Consider the following 21,151-nt stretch of genomic DNA (forward strand, 5'->3'; position numbering starts at 1 on the left):
TTGATGACATAAAACTCATATTATATTTAAAGGAACTTATCATGCTAATAATACACCACCCTTAGTACAGTATGAACTTGATTTTATACAGATTAAATATCAAAAGATATTTTATCACAGGCAATTCAAATAAATATTTTTGATCATCAAGACAAATGATAAAGTAACCTGCTGTTGTTTGAGTTTATCAGAAGAAGCATAGTCTCCATGAAGTTAGTTAGGCATGCCTCTTTTGGTTAATAACCCAAAATACATTTTCATGCAATACATATTGTCTAAGACTTACTTTATAAATTGCTTTTTGTACATAGCATGATATTATTTGATGTACTATAATCCATAAATCATTTATCCTAATTTCTAGTTTTTCATCAGTTGGAAAAAATTTCTAATGCTCTGGTTTTAAGTTTACCAGATTTTAATCATATAAGTCAAACAGAAAATAGTATGTAAATAAGTATTATATTTGAAAAACTCTTATCTTAAGAAAGATATCTGTGTTTAAGTTTTCTACAATTTACTTATTAAGTTTTTTTGACAGATTTTCTTAAAGAAAGATACAACTGTATCATAAGAAAAACAATATATTTTGCTTTTAGCAGTAAAAGTTATAGTTCATTTCAAACTCAGCCTATCTCCCAGTATCATTTTAATGGCAGAGAAGAACAGACACCTCTGAGGAATCAGAGGGCAGAGGACTGAAGCAACCCTCTGAGCACATTTCTTTGTCATCTTATGTTTTATCTTAAAATTTGATATAAATTTTGAAGGCTATTCCCAGTTTGTTTCAATACAAAAACATCAGTCACCATTAGGAAAATAGCAGCAAGGAGCTACTGTCCTGACCCAGCACTTTCAGGAAACTGAGTTGAACTGAAGACAGCTGATGCTGCTGTTCTAGTATCTATCACATTATTTCTTGAACCCCAAATTAAATAAATGAGTAGTTATAAAAGGCAATCGTTTTTTCACTGCTTTATGAACTATGTCACGGTAATTACCATGGAGAGCCTCCAGAATGACGCCAAAAAGGCAGTCTGTGCGGGATTTTTTGACTTCTGCTGGTAGGCATTTCAATAACTACACCTTTTAAAGACATCACATAACTTATGCTATCTTGGGACTGAAAAGTTCTCTCATCTCCTGGGCAATCCCTTCTACTTTTTCAAGATAATGAGGAGGATGTGGTTCAATTGTCCCATTTTCTCATTTGAGGTTAAATATTGTTGCTATTTATTTAAGGTTAGTCAGAACGTCTCCAAAACCACACCAAAAAGAAAAAAGAAGTACTCAATACATAGATGAAAGGTAAAAAGAAAAAAAAAGAGAGAGAAAAGAAAAAAAAAAGGAAAGAAAAGGCGTATTTTAAGACACTATTGTTCAGTGCTAAATCAAATGCCAACCTTCTCAGTGAGGCCCTGCCTGACCACCCTATTTCAAACTATACCCCCTGCTCTGGACCCCCTTCCCTGCTTTATTTTCCCCCATAACACTTATCACTAGCTGACATACTACATATTTTAATGATCTTATTCTCTTTTGACACTAACTATAGTAGAAACATGAAGCCGGGGCTTTTGTTCACTGATGTTATCACTCACATTTAGAAAAGTAACCAGCATACAGTAGATATTCCACAATGCCTGTTGAAATAAATGCATTTCAGCTTCATTCACATACCCTAAAGTATACTGAGATACTTAATTATCATGTTTCTTTCTGTGCACCTTTTCTTTTTTGCTGGAAAGTTTTCTTTTCCTTTCTTCCCCCCTTCCCTGACAAATTGTTAAGGCCCATTCCTTAAACACTCAGCTCAAATGTCACCTTCTCTTAGAAGAATTCCTTAATTCTATGTCCTCCCAACTGAACTAATTGTTTATACAAAGTACTTTACACTTAAGAAACTTTTTAGTTGCTCACATGACTATCTCCCTCAAAAGGTATTGTCATCTATGAACAAGGATATAACATCTTTTTGTATATACCTAGTGTCTGTCACTATGCTTCATACCTTAGAGGCATGCAATAAATGTTTGCTCAAAGAATGAATGAATGCATGAGTGTATTAAACAAATATTATGTACTTCGAAAGTATAAAACAGATTATTAGACATAAAGGGTTATAAAATGAATAATTCAGAGACCCTGCTCTCAGGAAGCTCACATGACAGACACGGAGACATATACAAGACAATGAAATATAATTCACATTAGAAGGTGATAAGGGCTATAATGGAAATCAAAACAAAATTCAGTGGGGACTCAGAGAAGGCAATTAATCCTGGTGGGAAGAAAACAAGGTCCTGATGATTGAATTTGATTTTAACTGGCAGGGAGGGGTGCAAGGTGCTTCCAGGATGAGGAACAAACATGTAGAAGTTGTGAGATACAAGAGAAGTTTAAGGGTACACCTAGTTATCCAGCATGTCTAGACTGTAGTTGCATGGATGGAAGTAGAGCTAGGTAAGTAGGCTAAGTTAAGAATGTATAGAATCTGAATTTCATTTCATGAAAAATATGAAGCCATCAAAAAACCAATCATGTATCCATTTTAGAGAGAGGACTCTTTAAGTGGACTTCTCAGAGATGGATAGGAGGGAAGAGACATTGCATTTATTCAGTTGTTTAACAAACATTTATCGAACATCTGCCATACCCCAGACTTCATGCTGAAAGTAGGCGGTTCAAAGAATAAGCCTGCCCTCAAGGACAGCTCACTGTCTAGTAAGGGAGACAGAGATGGAAACATGTAATTGTGATAAAAAAAAAAATGACAAGTACCATAGCAGAACCTATTGTAGGTCAGTGGCTCTCAACCATCAATAAAAGTTTTTGAGAAGACACATTCTAAAACATACAAAAATAGAAACAAAATACAATGAATCAGAGATGGAAAATAATATCTTAAAAACACTCTTAGATTTTACTTGTTAATAATACAAAAAACTTTTTGTTTTCATTAAAAATTAAAGGATATTTTGGGAAGAGCAATGTGATTGATACACTTTATTACTTGTGTGATTTAAAAGTCTAGTCCTAAATTTAGTTTATTTCACTATTTTGTTTTAATGGCTAACATAACTAAAAAAGAGCTCAACAAAGACGTGTAGATTCAAATGGAAGAAGTTGCAATATTGAATGTGCTCCCTATAGCTCAACACACATTTGTCAATCTCATTTATCAAACATAGGAAGGTTTTTTTTTTGTTGTTTTTTTTAATACCCCACTTTAAAAAACACTTTGTGTCATGATGGAGACTCAGACTTTTGGGGGGAGGGGGGGAAATGGGCATTTATTGAAACCTTAAAATCTGTACCCCCATAATATACCAAAATAAAAAAAATAATTAAAAAAAAAAAAAAAGAAGAGAACAGACCCAAAGGACTCACAGGGAAAAAAAAAAAAAAAATACTTTGTGCTAATGGTGACACAAAGAAAGAAAACAACATCTGCTTGTGGAAGAGAAGGAGAAAGAAGGGTCTAAGAAGTTTTCCTAGAGAAAATGAATTTGCATTTTAAGGAAAAGTATGAGTTTTCCAAGTAGACTTGATAGGAAATTACAGGCAGCAAGAGCGCTGCACGTGGCAAGCTACGGAGCCATGGATATGTATGTGATACTTGGGAACCACCCGTGGCTTAAGCACACATGGGAGAAAAAGGGTGGAAGACAGACACATGAAACAGATGGTGCTCAAAGGACAGAGTGAGGACTTGATGCTGTTGGCAATGGGAGCCATTGAAGGGTTCTGAGCAGGAGAGTAAGGGATCAATTTTATTGGCTGGAACAATGTGAGGCATAAAGAGGAGAGATTAGAGGTTGACTTTTTAACCAGAAGTCTACTGCTAAGGCTAAGTCCAGGCAACAAAAAAAAAGATGAGGCATAGATTAGCTCCCACTACTACCAGCATGCTGAAACTGATAACTCCATTCACCAGGGAAAGACTGCAGCTAGGCTTGGTACCTTTCACTGTTGGCTGAAGTCCTATTCCAAACTGTCACTTGCTCAAATTCTCACAACCCTCTAGTCACTGTAATCTGAAGGGTTGGCTATTACTTTTCTTACAGATCCATCCTACCTTGGGTCAATTCATCTGCTGGGCCTCCAGAATAGACAAAGTTGCTGAAATGCCAGAATGTCTTACCGCAAATCATATGACAATTATGAAATTATCATTGCTGCTAAACTTATCAATCTTAGAGTTCTACTCCTCAAGTAGTCTTACATTACTTCCTATAACATTATCCTTTAAATATTTTAATATTCCTTTCATTTTAGCATTGATATTTCTAGTTTATTATTTGTCCATTGCACATCTCACCACTACAAAGAAAGCTTCATGATAGCAGTCACCTTGTCTGTCCTGTTCATTGCTGTATTCTCAAGGTCTAGAACAGTATTAGAGACACAACAGGTGCTCGGTAAAGATCTGTTGTAGTAGTTCTCCTTTGCCACCAAATGAGCCTGTCTCCTAGCTGCTGCAGTATTGACTTTTGAAAGCTCACAGCTAAACCTTTTCCTAGAGAATTTCCCTCTACCAGTGGGAGCTACCTCACCCAGAAATGCCTGGGAGGTTATAGGTTCCTCCTTCCCAGAGGGAAGTTGATATGGATGGCAAAAAAGCTGGTCCTCTTACTTCCAAGGTGGAATAACTGAGCAGTATTACCCACACTCCAGAACTCCCTGTGAAGAGGCTGAGATCAGACTTCAGCTAAAACCACCTCTTTTCGCTGGCCTAATCCTGACTGTTTCACTTTCCTACAGGTTTCATCTGAAAGCTCTCCCTCTAAACTCACTTCCACAAACATTGCCATCTCTGGCTCTGCTTCTAGGGAACCTGACCCAAGTTATCTGTTGACTTTGAACAAATGAATGAATGAATGAAGATAATGTAGAAACAATCCTTAGATTTTCTAGCAACGCTCCTAATTCTTCCTGCATCAACCATTATAAACACGTCTCGATTAACAGAAATTACAGAGTTGGGAACTGAGCGATCTCATTACTACGCAAATCTACTTTCTAATTTAAACAGCTTGTGTCATCCCCTTCTCTCATTTTGTCACTGCTGCCATCAGGTGAAGCGTCTGACTACGCACCAGTATCTGTCACATAAGGAATGGCACTTCATAAAGCTCAACAAAAACATTTAAAATCTAACTGAATAAGAAGATAGCTGGGAGGTATGTGGCACTGGCACAAACCTCTCTCTGCTTACCTAAGGACACTGTCAGAAACCTGCAGCTGGCCCTGACTGGGAAGGCCCAGACACAGGAGAGCAGGTTGAAGTGGCTGGGATATGACATAAAGCATGTTAAGATAATTTGCGATTGGAACAATTCTGAGTATAAATAAATATAAACTTTTTTTAATCCCTCCCCTATCAGATTATCACTGACTTTGTAATGTAAATCAATGTAAAATAATATTTTTTTAATGAGAATTTGTTTACAAGTAAAAAAGGATAGGAAGGTTATAAACTAAACTTATAATAGTGATTGACTTGAGGCAGGGAGATGAGATTGGAGGTTGTGGTTAAAGGGTACCTCTCAGCTATAATTATAGTGTTTTATTTCTACAAAAAAAGAAGAGAATCAAATTTGGAAAAACATGAACAGTTGCTAAATCTGGGTGATAAATCTGTGTCATATATTTTTGTTTACGTTTTTTGGATTTTTAAAGTTTTTCTCAAACTAAAAAAGTACATAACACTTGAAAGGAATGTAGCTGTTCTCTAGTGGCAAGAGATATAACAAAACTAAAAAAGAAAAACACACGCTGCATCAGTGGTTCTCAAGCTTCTTAAGCTTGTGATTTAGAAAATAAAAATGAAGAGGCCCACAGAATCCTCATTGTTTCCAGTTTTCTTTTCCAAAACAGCCTAGAGCACAACACTTGCTGGCATCTCCAGTTTCGGGAGTCAGTCTGTAGCTCTGACTCACCAACCTCTATAACCCACAAATTAGAAGCCAGGATAATGCAACTATTCGGTGGGGGCACCGAGAGAAAGGATATTACTGAAGTAGTGTCAGCCTGGGAGGAACATCACATAAAAGACCACAGGAATTAATTTGGTTACCTTTTCTATGAATCACCCAGAACAGAACAGAAAACAGGGCTATTAAATTTCCTGATGACACACCTCATAGGTGTGACTGAGGATCAAAGTTAGTTTAATAATCTGGAGAAGTGGTCAAGAAAACAGAAAATGAGATTTAATAAGAATATTACTATTGACAAAAATGGGAAAATATAGAAAAACTGGCCAAAAGTAAATAATGCAGAAAAAGACTTTGGGATCAAGCTGAGCAAGGATTGGGAATATAATGCTAGAATTTAAAAAAAATCAAGCTATTAGACATAGAGTGAAGTGTAGAATGTAAGAATTGGTTGATCAACAGTTCCACCACATGGATAATACTTTAGTGAGGTACTCACTGAAGGACTATTCTCACTAACATACTATTTTATTCAGCACAACAAAGTCCAGCGGCAGCACAGTGCAGTGGTTAGAGCAGAGGGCTAAAGGCAAATTGCATGGAGCTGGCTGTGTGGCCTCAGCCAGGTTGTTTAACCTCTCTGTGCCTCAGTGGCCTCACTTCAAAACAGAGACAGTAATTGTACTGACCTCATAGAGTTGTGGTGAGCAGTAACAAGATACAGTTTGAAAACAATTTAGAATAGTACCTGGCACACAGTAGCTGCTGTGTAAATGTTTGTTAAATAAACAAAAATAATACAGGAATTTAAAAGGATTTAGAGATTATCCAGAGGAGTTAAGAATCATTACAAACCTAAATATCTATATGGAAAAGCTAGAGGCACTGGTATAATTCATTTTGCACACACACACAAAAAAGAGGCAGTAGAAGGCATTCTTACTGGGAAAACTACTGTCCAATTGCCGATAAAAATGTGTCTTAAACACCTTTTTCAAATTCACAATGGGGAAGATGAGACAGAGGAGCACCGTGGACGTTTTGAGCAGCAGCTGACATCAGACATGTCTCTGGTTCTCTATTGCTCTCATCAATGCTAAGAATGTTGTGATGACTTAATAATAATTTTTTCCATAAGACTTCAGAAAAGCTTTTACTTTTTCTATTTTCTGCCGGTACTTCTATCTGCCCTCTGGGACTTTGTGAATTTCCAAATGTATACTGTCACATTCGGTTTTCTTCAGCCTGAGGAAAGCCTCATATGCTGAATTATGCTGTGCTTTGTAAAGCATGTCATCATTCACTCTGGGATATTGGGTTTTAAGAGGGCCAATAGTAGAGTTTTACACTGAATTTGCTAAATGTACTTCATTTGGTTTCACAAAGAAAAAAATATATAAAAGTATAAGAGAGGAAGAACAAGTGTTTTTTTTTTTTGAGACAGAGTCTCGCTTTGTTGTCCAGGCTAGAGTGAGTGCCATGGCGTCAGCCTAGCTCACAGCAACCTCAAACTCCTGGGCTCAAGCGATCCTTCTGCCTCAGCCTCCCAAGTAGCTGGGACTACAGGCATGCGCCACCATGCCCGGCTAATTTTTTTTTTTATATATATATCAGTTGGCCAATTAATTTCTTTCTATTTATAGTAGAGATGGGGTCTCGCTCTTGCTCAGGCTGGTTTTGAACTCCTGACCTTGAGCAATCCGCCCGCCTCGGCCTCCCAGAGAGCTAGGATTACAGGCGTGAGCCACTGCGCCAGGCCAGAACAAGTGTTCTTAAAATAACCACCCACGTTGCTGTATTTTACTACCTCAGCTGGTTAGAGCACTTATTTAACACAAAGGTCTAATATATATGGACCTTACTCAATTTGAAAACAAGCATCAGTGCCTCTAGCAAGGGATGGCTGATCATAGAGAAGCTTAAGCTGGAAGGTCCAGATGAAATTAGCAAACGACACATCATTTCTACAAATATTTATTGGGCTTTCACTGTGTATTGAGAACCACACGAACTACCTGCCTTATGATCGGTGGGCCATACATAAGAGAGTTACTCTTAACTTCTCTTTTCCTTCATGTTCCACATCATTATCAAGGATTCTAAAATTGGCCTTTAAACCTATTTCAACATGTCCCTTCTTTCCATTCTCATTGGTAGTATGTTTGTTCAATCTCACCAACTTTATCTGGATTAGTGAAATCACCCCCTAGTGTTTTCTGTGATTGAAGTCCTGCCTATTTTCAATGACCACAATGCTCTTTTCTCTGTTCTGCACTTGGAAAACGCCTACTTACCTTTTAAAACCTTTTTAAGTGCCATCTTCTCCAGTTTAGGTACCCCTCCTCAAGGCTCTCATATACCGGTACATGTCTTTTTCATAGGTTATATACAATAACTGTGTCATAAATGTTGGTATATTTTTCCTGCTCATAAGTAAGCTCCTCTAGGTCAAGATCAATGTCATAATCTACATGTCATCCGGTGCCTAAAACAGCCACTGGCAAACAAAAGGAGTTTAATAACTACACACTAGATGAAGGAATTAACACATAATGAATAAACCAGACTTCTGCCCTCAAAAGTTCCCTATTCAGTTGGGGAGGCATGACTGGAGAAAGGAGAGGAGATGGAAATATGATATAGAAATCACAATAATACAAATCAAAGTTAGATAAGAAAGTAGGGTATGTGTCAAGAAACTAAATCTTATTAGTTTGCCTAAATGTTTAGGTGTCCAAAAGTGCCAGACACTTGGTCTATTGTACATATTCTCTCATTTAATCTTCATAACCATGAAAGGTATTAATATTTTTATTTCAATTTGATAGGTAAGGAAATGAAGACCTAAGGAGTTCAGGGCCACACAAAAGTTAGTGATGACAGTATTTGATCTCTAAAGCCCATCTCTTTTATTACAATGGTACAAGCTCAATCTCATGGAGTTTCCAAGGAGGGAACAGTTATACACAAAGTGAAAAATCAGGAAAGGTTCCATGTAGAAGTAACAATAGATAGAATCTTATAGGATTGGGGGAAAAATGGGGTGCATTTTAGATGGAGAAATAAAGACATACATGGATACAAGTCCAAAACTGTGAGAACTAGAACACTGAATGATCCAGTCTGCACTAAGCTGAGCATACATGAAGAAAATTCCACTGAAAGAGAAAGGCCTATCCTAGGAGACCTGGGAACTCTATATTTACAATGGGTAACTAAGAGCATAGGTCTTGCTAATGACTGGACCTCTGCTGTCATCCCCATACACGAAGGATAGCAAATTGAAAAAAAAAAAAACAAATCTGGCAACATAAGCATTTCAAAACCCTAAGACAATTCTGATTTTAATACAGACATGCAGTTTTATCCAAAGACAAAATATAGTACAAAGTTAACATATTCAAGTATCCTCTTTAATGTCAAATTAATATGACATTGTAGAAAAGCAAGTAAATGGATGCACTTCACAAATGTGAGCCATATATTATATATTCTCTTTGGTTTGAAATGTATAACATCAAAGTAATTATATCTATTAATCTTTTAAATTACCTAAGTCATACCTTTAAGACAACGTATTGATTTTAACTAAATATATAAATTACCCAACTTGCTTTATGAAATCTGATAATCAAAACATAAGATGGCTATACTTAAAAGTACACTAGTTGTGTGTTTTATTCATGTATGCTCGGTGACAGTTTTACTTATCAAGATTATGTTTTGAATGGCTCTTATAACTAATTCTGTTCAAATGACATCTATATACTAAATTGAGTGTGACTGATTATTTATCCAGTAACATCACAAATCCATTAAAAGGAATCTAAAATAAACAAAGACCTTAAGTGGTTCATCCATAGATCAGAAATGCCCTAAACATTTTTTCAGACTACTATTTTTAGGTCTTTAAAACATGTTTCTCTTAAAGCTACTTTATGAGCTTAAACTTTATAGCAAATGTAGCCCTAACATTGTATTTAATAAAGGAAAAATTCACTACCTTGAAATTAGTGGGGCTGTCAGTCTATTCAGTGTCAATTCTTTAACACTGTATATTTTAAACAGAAATGGAGGCTTTTTACTTCCAATTTTATATAATAGGTATCTAATATTGTCAAATAGAGATATTTAGGGCCTCGGTTAAAATGGATGTAATTTTATTTGTAATATTATCAATCAATATAGCAATGAGTACTATAAAATATAAATATTTGGCTTGAAAATTTTTATTATATTTTGAATTCAGAACATTTTTTCATAGATAATACACATACACTTTTATCTAGCCAGTGTCAGAATTACCACAGAATATACATTAGCAGCATGAAACTCTTTACCATTTATGAATCATTTGTTGTTTTGTGACAAAATGCTGGTTTTAAAGATGTTTTAGGCAGGAAGTAAGACATGGTATCTTTAAAGCTCTAAATTTTAACAAGCATCTTGAATACCATCTTCTTGTTACCTAGTCAAAAATATTTGAACATAGAGCCAAAAGAGATATTAATCATCTTGTCTGCTCTTCTTAGAGATGAAAGAACTAAGACCCAAAGAAAGACTCAAACATAGATAGCCTCAAATGCATTTGTATCATAAATTTAAAGGTTGAAAAGTAATGATTTAAGCATCCATATCAAAAGTTTAAAAAATAGCACATGAAATCCAAAGAAATCAAAAGAAAGGGTATAATAACAATAAAATCAGAAATTATTGAAATAGAAAAGAAACATAAAAGGGAGTTTCAACAATGCCAAAAGTTGGTTCTTTGAACAGACCAATAATATTGTTAACCTACTGGCAGAACTAATTGAGAAGGCAAATGGCCAATATCAGGAATAAAAATGGGGATACTATTACTGAGCCTAAGATGATATTCTAAACAATTTTACACCAACTAATTAGAAGGAATAAGTCCTAGAAAAACAACATTTATCAAAACTTCTCATAGCTAATAAACTTAATAAATCCATAAGTAAAAGGCCTGTTTGTAATGATTATGGTGGTAACATACATCCAAGATTACTAAATACAAATTATATATTTTTGCCTCCTTTTTATCCTGATTGTGTTAACCATAAAGTAAAATCAGAATTGACTGAGGCAGTTTAGCTTAATATATCTTTTTGAAAAAATACTTTGTTGTTCAAAATAAAAGAATAGAGAAACTGCTGCTATGATATGAAGGGACTCTTGACTTCCTTCTTTCCCAGTCATTTTTATCACCGCTCCCTTGTAGGTTATATGTCATTTTTCTCTGGCAGTTTTAAAGATTGTCTCTTTGTTTTCAGCAATTTGATTATGATGTGCTGTGTTGTGGTTTTCTGTTCACCCTGCTTGAGGTTCATTGAGCTTCCTGGATTGGTAACTTCATGATTTTTATGAAATTTGAGACTTTTCCCACTATTATCTCTTCAAATATTGGTTTGTCCTTTTTTTTCTCCTCTCCTTTGAGACTACATTGCTTATATGTCAAACTGCTTTTTTAGGATTGTCATTTCTCTACTAAGAATTCTTAATTATCCCTTTATTTTGTTCATTATTTCCCCTTTAAATGCTTGAATATATTTATGACAACTTTTTTAGTCCTTGTCTGCTAATTCTATCATCTGCCATTTTTGTGTCTACTTCTACTGACCAATTCTCCTGTTTCTTTTTATGTCTAGTAATTTTCTATTGAATGCTTGACATTATGAATTCTATATTGTTGAGTGTTTGGATTTTGCAGTCTTCCTTAGTTGGGTGTTAAGTTTTGTTCAGGTACACAGCAATTTACTTTTGAATCACCTTGATCTTCTCAAGGCATTTCTCCCTGCTTCCCCAAACATCCATTCCTTTTTATTTTTAAAGCCATTCTGTATGCAAAGGAACTTCCAAAACAATGTTAAATAGCAAGCATCCTTCTTTTTCAAGGCTTATTTTTAAACTCTGTAAGAATAGGTATAGAGTAGCTCTTATTTTAGGGATAGATTAGTCTTACTTCTAAAGCGTAGATAGAGGCTATCTTCTGAATACCAGGGTTCTCAATAACGAAGGTTCTCAATCATGTAGGAACTCTGATAGTTGTTCAGTTCACAGATCCCTGGTAGCTTTTCTTTTCCCAGTATTGTTAAATTCTATCTGGTTTTTATAGTTCTTTACTGTGGTAGGGCTAATCTGGTAGCATTATTCTGTCACAGCCAGAGGAATAAATCCCAAAAGGGAGTTTTTGACCATATCTCAGCTTCCCTTTGATTCTTTTCTCTTTCTCTTTTGACCTACTAACTCTACCTTCTATTCTCCTATAATTCTCTCTCAAGAACTGACAATCATTTAGTGAAAGGACTCAAATCAGAAACTATTTCTTGCAACTCAATTCAATGTTCTTTCAACTACACAATATTTTTTATCTCCTGGTTTAAAATAATAACAATCTAAGATAGTTTTAAGATGCTTATTACTGGATATATTTCTTGACTTATATCTCTGTCTCTCTCTTTTTCTCTTTTGTTTCTGGTAGATCTGTTGCCTATATTAATATTTTATTATTTAAAAATTGGAACAGTTTTAGTGATAAGCTAAAAACAATTCATGTTGAGAACATCTATTTGATTAAAAGCTATCCCTGAACCAGCATTCTGACCACACAAAACTAAATAATGTACAAAGTATTTTAAGGAAGGCAAGTAGACAACTAATAACATACTTCTTCCATATTTCTGGGTTCCTTATCTCACACCCGAGATTCATATAGTTTGTTTCTCCTTGCAAGCTATTGTTAGGAAACGGGCTTAGTTTCTACATGTTTTTCTTCTAACTTAAGAGCCTTTATGTTGATGAGCTCTGCTCCTAGAATGTAATGTGCATCACTCTCTGTCCACAAAATATTAATTCATGTTTAGAAAGCATTAGTCACTTTAAAAATAAATTTTGCTTCATTTTATAACCTTTTAAGGAGAGAAGCGTTAAAAGAAGGAAGAACAGAAATGAAAGTGGTTTATAAAATAAGCCTTTAAGAAAATATTTTAAATTGTACTAGGAAAAAAGAAATGATTACATCAAATTTTGAGAGATTATGGGTCTAATACTCTTACCTATGCAGTTGGATATATTCTCGGGGTCTGTTGAGCAGGTGAAGGAATCTGTCAACAATCTTGTTTTTTCCTACACCCTGTAATTACACAAACAAAAAAAAAGGCTTTTGTTTGGAGGTAAGTTTATGCTAAACCAGAAGAATTTTCCTATTTCTCAAAGTTGTACTATTTTAGTTTATTGTTCATGTAAACCAAACTGGCAAACATATACAGTATATCTCCTATGACATAAAGGTTTTTGAAAAAATTTACCTCTAAACATACTATTTCTAAGCTATTCTTTTTTTTTTAAACAGAGTCTTACTTTGTTGTCCAGGCTAGAGTGAGTGCCATGGCGTCAGCCTAGCTCACAGCAACCTCAAACTCCTTGGGCTCAAGTGATCCTCCTGCCTCAGCCTCCTGAGTAGCTGGGACTATAGGCATGTGCAACCATGCCCAGCTAATTTTTTTCTATATATATTAGTTGCCCAATTAATTTCTTTCTATTTATAGTAGAGATGGGATCTCGCTCTTGCTCAGGGTGGTTTCGAACTCCTGACCTCAAGCAATCCGCCCGCCTCAACCTCCCAGAGTGCTAGGATTACAGGGGTGAGCCACCACGCCCAGCCTAAGCTATTCTTATTTAAAAGGAAATCCATAAATTAGCCTTCTACATCTTTATTTTTTTGTTTTATAATTTTACACTGAAGATTATTTCATATTTGAAGAAGCCATCAAATGTGATCAAGTAAGTATAAAACAATGATTTCTCTAATCATATCCTTAGAGGTACGGTTTTCAGTTACAGGAAGATAAATATAATACTGCATTTTTTCTGCTGTCATAAAACACTCATTTCTTCTCATTGTATCCCACTTTCCAGTCCTTTAAAACCCTGGAAACCTAAAATTATAACCAAGGTATATTAATAAAACTCAAGTATGTGTGCTCTTCCTAGAAATGCCCTCATTTCCTTACCACTTATTGATGCTGAGAGTTGCTGCCCTTTTGCAGAAGACAGACTGTTAAAAATGGAATCCACCCCCAAGCTATTTCCCTATATTAAAGATTTCACTTAAAGGTGGAATATAATTAATGGGGTGTAAATCTTTTGACAAGTAGAAGAGTAGGAGTGTGAGAAGTGTGAGAAGAGTAGAAGTGGTTAAAAAGCTGAGTTTTATATCATATGTGATAGCAAAAATAACTGTTACTGATTTCTTACACAAGTTGAGCAACCCTAATCCAAAAATCAGACACCCAAAATGCTCCAAATTCTGAATCTTTCCGAGTGCTGACATGATGCTCAAAGGTCATGCTAAATGGAATGCTCAGATGCTCAACTGGTAAATATGTCCGAATATTCCAAAATCTGAAAATATCTGAAATTCAAAACTCTTCTGGCCCCAAGCATTTTGGATAAGGGAAACTCAGCCTGTGCTGTGCCAGGCCCCATGCTAAGTATATTCATGTGTTATTTCATTTAATCATCACAACAGCCCCATGAGGTAGGTAGTGTGATTATTCTAACCTCACAAATCAATAAATCAAGGCTCAGAGAAGTTAAGCAACGTGTACACAATCACACAGCTAATCATAGCGGAACCAGGACTCAAATTCAGGTCTGTGTGCTTCTGATGCTCACACTGTTAGCCCCTACATTATATATTTCTTTCAGTTGGAAATTGATTTTAGTAATCTGAGCCTTAAATTATCTCTTTCTCCACTTCTAGGATCCATCCTAAAGAAATAATTAAGCAGATTAGGGCAATGCATAGAGCACAGCAGCAATAGCAGGAGCCCAGTTAAGCAGACATTATTACTGATATTTTTACTACATGCACAAATATCTCATAAAAAAAAAAGCATTCTACAAGCACCAAGGATAAAAATTCAAATGAAGTGAATGTCTATTTATTGAATGCCATGGAGGGCAGGGACTACACCTATTTTGTTTATCACTATATTCCGCAGAGCCCAGCACAGTGCCTGACACAAAGAATGCATTCAGTCAATATTTGTCAAATGAATGAATGAACGTACGGAGTTTGGGAAGTACTGGAAAAGGGCTGTAACTTTTGGTGAAATACAAACTGTGTCCACGTTAATAAAGATGCTGAATAATGGAATCTGTGATGCGTTATGGACTTACAAAAGCTGGGCAAATTTTATAAACGATCCAATTTATTTCACCTAGAAAATTCTGATTCAAGGTTATTAGATCTCAATGTCAAATTGACAAATTCACTAAAATAAGAACAATGGATCACTTCATCCTTTAGGAATCTTTTCAGTATCCCACCGGATTCCACCTAAAATAGTTTTAAGCCTCACACAGAAGCACAAAGAGGGAAATTTACATTTGCACATCTTTATGTAAATTAAACAGGTACATAAGCTTTAAATGGCATGCTGCAATAAACATAAAATTTTAAATAGAGAAATTCAGATGAGTTAAAATATCTGTGTTAATTTTTCAGCTCTGTTGAATTCAGCGATCCTAGAGAAAAGCAAACATCATAAATGCATTATAATGTTGGAAATACAAAGGATTTCCTGAAAGAAATAAGTCATGAAAAGCTATTATCAGGGAGTTCCTCCCCCAGTCCACATTCACAGTGACTGAATCAGCCACACCTCTTTCAAATTCCTCCTGAGCAGTGCACTGTTTAGGAGTGATGGGCTGTTTACAAGTCCCGTAAATGTAGAATGAGATGTGGAGTCCCAGCAGCCACTAAGGAGCTCTTTTACAGTGTCTCTTTAAATGTTAGAGTCTCCAGAAAGCCAACCTCAGCTGTCTTCTTGCTCCATATACTCTCTGGGAAATCTCACCCACTCCCATGACCTCAGCAATCACATACGGCTCTCACTTCTTCCTTAAGCTCCATTTGATATCCCCATCCCTAACTGTCCATGGAACTTCTGTACCAGATGTTCATACTGAACTCATTACGCTTCCACCCAAACCTACTCTTCTTTCTTTTTAACCCCAATAACAGCATTGCCATATACCCAGCTACTCAGTGAAAGAATCTTAGAATATTTTTGACTCCTCCATTTTTTCCCCTGACATCATTCAAAATGTGACTAATATCTTTGCAGTCCCTACCTGCAAAACTTTTAAGTTTTTTTCCTTTCCTTCCATTGCTTGGTTTTCCTTCCTTCCCTTCTTCCTCTTCCTTCCTTTACCCCTCTACTCCCCACCTTCCTTGTCTAATTCATCAACTATTTGAATACCTAATGCTACCATACTGTACCAGCTGAACTGGACACAATGGTAAATAAAAACCTACAATCCCTGGCCACAGTCACAGCTTAGAGTTTAGTGTGGAACCCAGACAATTAAGCAAATATGAATATAATAGATATAGTGTTATTATATGGGGCTCCCAGATGCTTGAAGATTTAACCTAAGGGCTCAGAAAAGCCCATCCCAGATTTATGTTTAAATTGAGATGTAAAGGAATTAAAGAGGTACAGGGAAAGAAGAGAAGGGGGAGTGTTCCAGGCAGATAGAACAGAATGTGTCAAGACTTGTGGGTAATAGTGAGCTGGAGAGCTGGATAGGTTTGTGAGATGTCACAGGCTAGAGAGGAGTGAGGAAGGGAGTGATAAGAAACAAGACTAGAAAGGAAGGTGACGTCTAGCTCTGAGAAAGCCTTGGAAGCCACTTAAAAGAGTTTGAACTGTTTCCTAAAAGCACCAAAAAAGCCACTGAAGCAAAGGAGTAATAGGATCAGATTTTCAGTTTTGGAAAATCACTCTGATCTAGCAGAGAGTAAAATGGAAAGCAGTTTGGAAACTCCTTTAAAAATTCAAGCTCGAGGTGATGACAGCCTAAACTAAGGGGTCGAGAGAAATGGATACATTTAAGAGATATTTAGGAAAAAGGACTCATGGGACTTGGTGATGGACTGGAGGTGGGGTATAGACTGCAGGAGAAAAAGGGAGGAGAAGTGGATTTGCTGGGTGGGGGGGGAAGTCTAGTTACAAACAGGCAGTTTAATTTTGGGTATGTTTACTTTGAAGTGCCTGCTTCCCATATCTGCTCCTTCCTCTCCAATTCACTGTCTCAGCTCAAGGGTAGCTCATCCTCCCCTCCAGATTTCTGGAAAGGGTTCAAGTTTGTTTCCTACCTCCAGACTCATAACAGGACAATCCACAATTTGTTTAGTTATTTTTCTAAAATAGAGATTTCGTTAGGCTGCTTCCTACTTCACTTTAAGGAGCTCTGATAATTCCTTCGAGGAAATGCTGAAAGCAAAATCTAAGAAAGAATTTCTGTAAATATCCTGAGTAAAATGAACCAGTTATTGTGACTTGTTCCTTCTAATCAGAGTTTTTGCCTAGAACAGAAAATCCTCAGGATTATTTTAATTGAATAAATACAAAAATAGTGTCTTATTTTTCCATTGTAAGGTTATACGTACTCATTTTTCTCACTGGGAGATTGAGAAAATAAAACATCACCCAATGTGCACCTCCTATAAAAAAATCTGTTAACATTTTCATTTTGTTCCTGTGCATATTTTTCTTTACTTGCTAGTAATTATTCTGTATAAAGGATAACTTGTATCCTTTAATAACAATTAATATGAAATGATACATTTTTACATCATTAACTCTTTTTGCAGGTAATAGTGAAAATTTAAAAAGGGAGAAGAAGCCTGTGGAATCAGAGACCCTAAAAAATATAAATTATCTCATGAGAATGATGCTTACTTGTATCATTATTGTTCTGTCTCATTGTGTTCTTCAAGACAATGGACTGGAAAGAAGTAATGAAGGGATGAGGTAGAAAAGGAAGGTCAAGAGAGCCTGAGTGCAGCCATTTTGACCCATACGAACCCTAACCACCCTGGACAAGGAAGTCGCCAGCAAGTTACTGGCCCAGGCCCACCCGAGGATGGATGAATTACTACGCCGGATGCCTTACAAACTGTGCTTACCTTTCTGTGAAAGCAGTTTATGATTAACCTTTATGGCCTGACTATGAGACAGTGTTGGTCACACATGGGTTTTTTTTTAACATTTAAAAACATTACCATTAACCCGTAAGGTAACTCCTTCTCGGGAGAGGACCCCTACTCCGTCTGTGGAGTGGGGTCAGTTGCCTATCTCTGTCTCAATAAAGCTTCCCTGTAGCTAGTTGGCTCCCTCTCAATTTCTTTCTCACACAAGGCTAAGAACCCACTTGGCAAGTTCAGGGGGCTTTCCTCCCTTCCTTGTGATGCCCCTCGCCTCAGAAGGACCCTCACAGAGGCGAGAGTCAGAAGGCCTTTTAACTCCAGGGTTAGGAGAAGTAGAGACTTAAACTCCACAGACAGGAATCAAACTGAGGATGGGAATTAAATATGTTTCCAGTTTCTGTAAGAGAAATGCTAGGGACCATGACTGTAAGAACTTTGAAGGATTCTGGGATTCTTATAACATTCCCAGATTTGTTATTTTAGTGACACTGTTTCTTCAGAGAGATTAGCAGTAAAATCCTTTACAGAAAAGGAGCTTCTGGGCTTTTCTTCCTGGACAAAAAAATAAAATATAGAACTTAGGAAACTCTATCCATGTTCCATGGGAAGAGAAGGAATTGGGAGAAGGAGGAGAAAGGAATGGAGTAGGAGAAAAGGATGAAAAAGGAATGGAAAACAGGCAAAGAGTAAATTAGCCTGGGAATGGGATTTGGACTAAATGTTGGTACTTAAATGTTGAGGGATCAGTAACAGGCCTTAAAGGATTCCAGCAACAGCAGGTAAACTTGTGAGCTTGCTATGTCAGCCCTCTGTGAATCTCTCTCAAACACGTTCCTATCAGCCACTGTCTCCAGAATAATGACCTTCCCACCTCCACATCTTTGCTCTTACGGTTTCTTCTGACTACAATAGGCCATCCTTCCCCATCTATCATCTTCCATCCCCTGCCCCAGACTTCTGATGAAATGTTCTCCTACGTTTTGTCTGCCTGCTCCATGTTTTTCTCTCCTATGGCTTCCTGAACCATTCTCATCACAGTATACTTCAGTAATGTGCCAGATGCCTTGGCCAGTAGACACTCCTTGAGGCCAGATCATCCCCTTATTCAGGTCTCTATCACCAATGACTCGCACATGACATTCAGATAATAACTATTAAAATTTCAGGAAAGGAGAGGAAAAGAAAAAAAGGAAGTTATGTGAATCACTCTTGCTAAAAGAGGTAGAAACCTCTTCCAAGAACCTTCTGCTCCCTTTGTGCAAAGAGGAGGAAATCACCATTTATGGAGCCCTCTGGCACATGCATAAATGTCATCACAGTGCATAATCACTTGAATCCTCATGCCAGCCCTGTGAATGGGAGGTTATGTACCTGCTTCGGAGAGAGGTAAACTTAAGTTCTAAGAAGTTAAGAACCTTGCATGCAATGGGATTTTGAAGACAAATCCATTCTGACTCAACAGATTGGGCTGCATTTTCTATTTCATCATGTTGCAAAACAGGATGTCAGAAGGCATCCTCCCTGAACTAATTTGCATGAAAGTTTATGTCTTGATGTCATGGAGCCAAAGATCAGCCAGTCCAAGCTTATAACGTTGCCTAGAACATGTGTCTAGGAACTCTGCATGGTATCCAAAGTTCTGGAGAAAGAACAGTGAGAAAGCCAATCCAGATCTTCTCTTCTGCAGTAATTGTTTTTTGTTTATTTGTTTGTTTTGATACAGTGTCTCACTCCATTGTCCCAGCTAGAGTGCAGTGGTGTGATTATAGCTCACTGCAATTTTTCTGCAGCAAATTTTTAAATGGACTCCAAATGAGTGCCACTTCCAATGTTCAGCTTTCCCACATGCTTTCTGGAACATCTTTACTTTGGATCTTTTAGTTCCTCTCAATTCTTTAATAAAGTTGGTTCAGTCTATGTAATATTTAGAGATGTTCTTTGCATAGTGCCCTAATTTCCTTGTTAGAAAAGTTATTATATGAATGTCATTAATAAATACCAACTAGTGAAAAATAACAAACTAATATTACAGTAAATCAGGAGAAATAAATTCTCATTGCATTTTTATTTTACTTAAAAATTTCCATCAAATGTTAAACCTTCTAATTCTTTGCTTAACATGCCTGAAAATACATTATACTAGGAGTTAAGAGACTTAGACCATAATCCTTGCTTATTCCCTCTCAGATGGCAATTTCTGCCCCTATCTGAACCAAATAGATTTGTTCATTTTTATAAAGAGGGCATAAACAAGCTAATCTCTAAACTCTATTTTATAAAAGTATTCTTTAATCCTGTGACAAAATAAGAGATCACTGCTATAAGATTACTGAAAATTTCTTATTTTCCAAATTCTCTCAATGAATACATATTACTTATGTAATCAGAAAAACTATTATTAAAATTGAATAGTAAATAATTCTAAACATTCATATAAATGGGTTCCATATAACAGAGCCAACAGAGAGTACTCAGAAAGTCAGATGAGAAAACATATATTCAATTACACTACTTGTTTGCACAGCTCTAAAATACACTAACTTATGAAGCTTCCTGTCAAAGTCATATCCTCCTTTACACACAGGAATAATAAAATCTACATCCCTGTAATTTCCCTTTGAAATACTGTGTTGCTAAAAATGGCAAAGATATACTTTTGGTAAGTGTGGTCAGCCATTAGGTACAACCAAAGTAGTCATGACAAATATTACAGGAGGAAAAAAATCAATGTGTCTACAAGAAGAAAGTACAGATTCAAAATAAATGCCAGAAGAATATTCACAAAGAAATACTGGATAGACAGAAAAAAAAATGGCAGAGAGAATGTGACAGAATTGCACAGAATTTGCAGGTTGTCATTCATGTAACTCAGCTAACCAAGGGGTTTGAGAAGGGACAGGAAATAATTTAAAATAAAGATGAGAGGCACTATATTTGATGAAACAAGTATTTCATAGCATTGGGACCCGTAGGCCACTGGAGATACTAGGAGCACAGCACATTTAGTTATCAAATTCCCTGCTGCCGCTACCAGATGGGGACACAGGCAAGAAAATTACTGGACAAACTGTTCAGTACCTCTACAGATATTAGACAATTATGCTGTCATAGCAACATGGTATATTTCTGATGGTGCTCTGGTAGCAATCTGCCAGGGCTTAGTTCAAATTATTAATTAGTAAAATTCACACGT

At 36.3% G+C, this 21,151-nt stretch overlaps 1 protein-coding gene and 1 long non-coding RNA gene across 2 annotated transcripts in view; one reads left to right on the forward strand and one right to left on the reverse strand.

Annotated features, from left to right (window-relative positions):
• Positions 1–7,370, forward strand: part of LOC105871599 (uncharacterized) — a 121,993-nt gene extending 114,623 nt beyond the window's left edge. Inside the window, exon 6 of the long non-coding RNA XR_012922446.1 lies at positions 4,765–7,370. This is a non-coding gene — a long non-coding RNA (uncharacterized LOC105871599). The remainder of the gene's footprint in view (positions 1–4,764) is intronic.
• VWA8 (von Willebrand factor A domain containing 8) overlaps positions 1–21,151 on the reverse strand; it is a 328,282-nt gene that overhangs the window by 159,293 nt on the left and 147,838 nt on the right. The window contains exon 21 of the mRNA XM_076009415.1: positions 13,013–13,089. Coding sequence (XP_075865530.1) covers positions 13,013–13,089 — 77 coding nt within the window. The remainder of the gene's footprint in view (positions 1–13,012; positions 13,090–21,151) is intronic.

The sequence above is a fragment of the Microcebus murinus genome, chromosome 13, assembly GCF_040939455.1.
Source record: "Microcebus murinus isolate Inina chromosome 13, M.murinus_Inina_mat1.0, whole genome shotgun sequence".
Lineage (NCBI taxonomy): Eukaryota > Metazoa > Chordata > Mammalia > Primates > Cheirogaleidae > Microcebus > Microcebus murinus.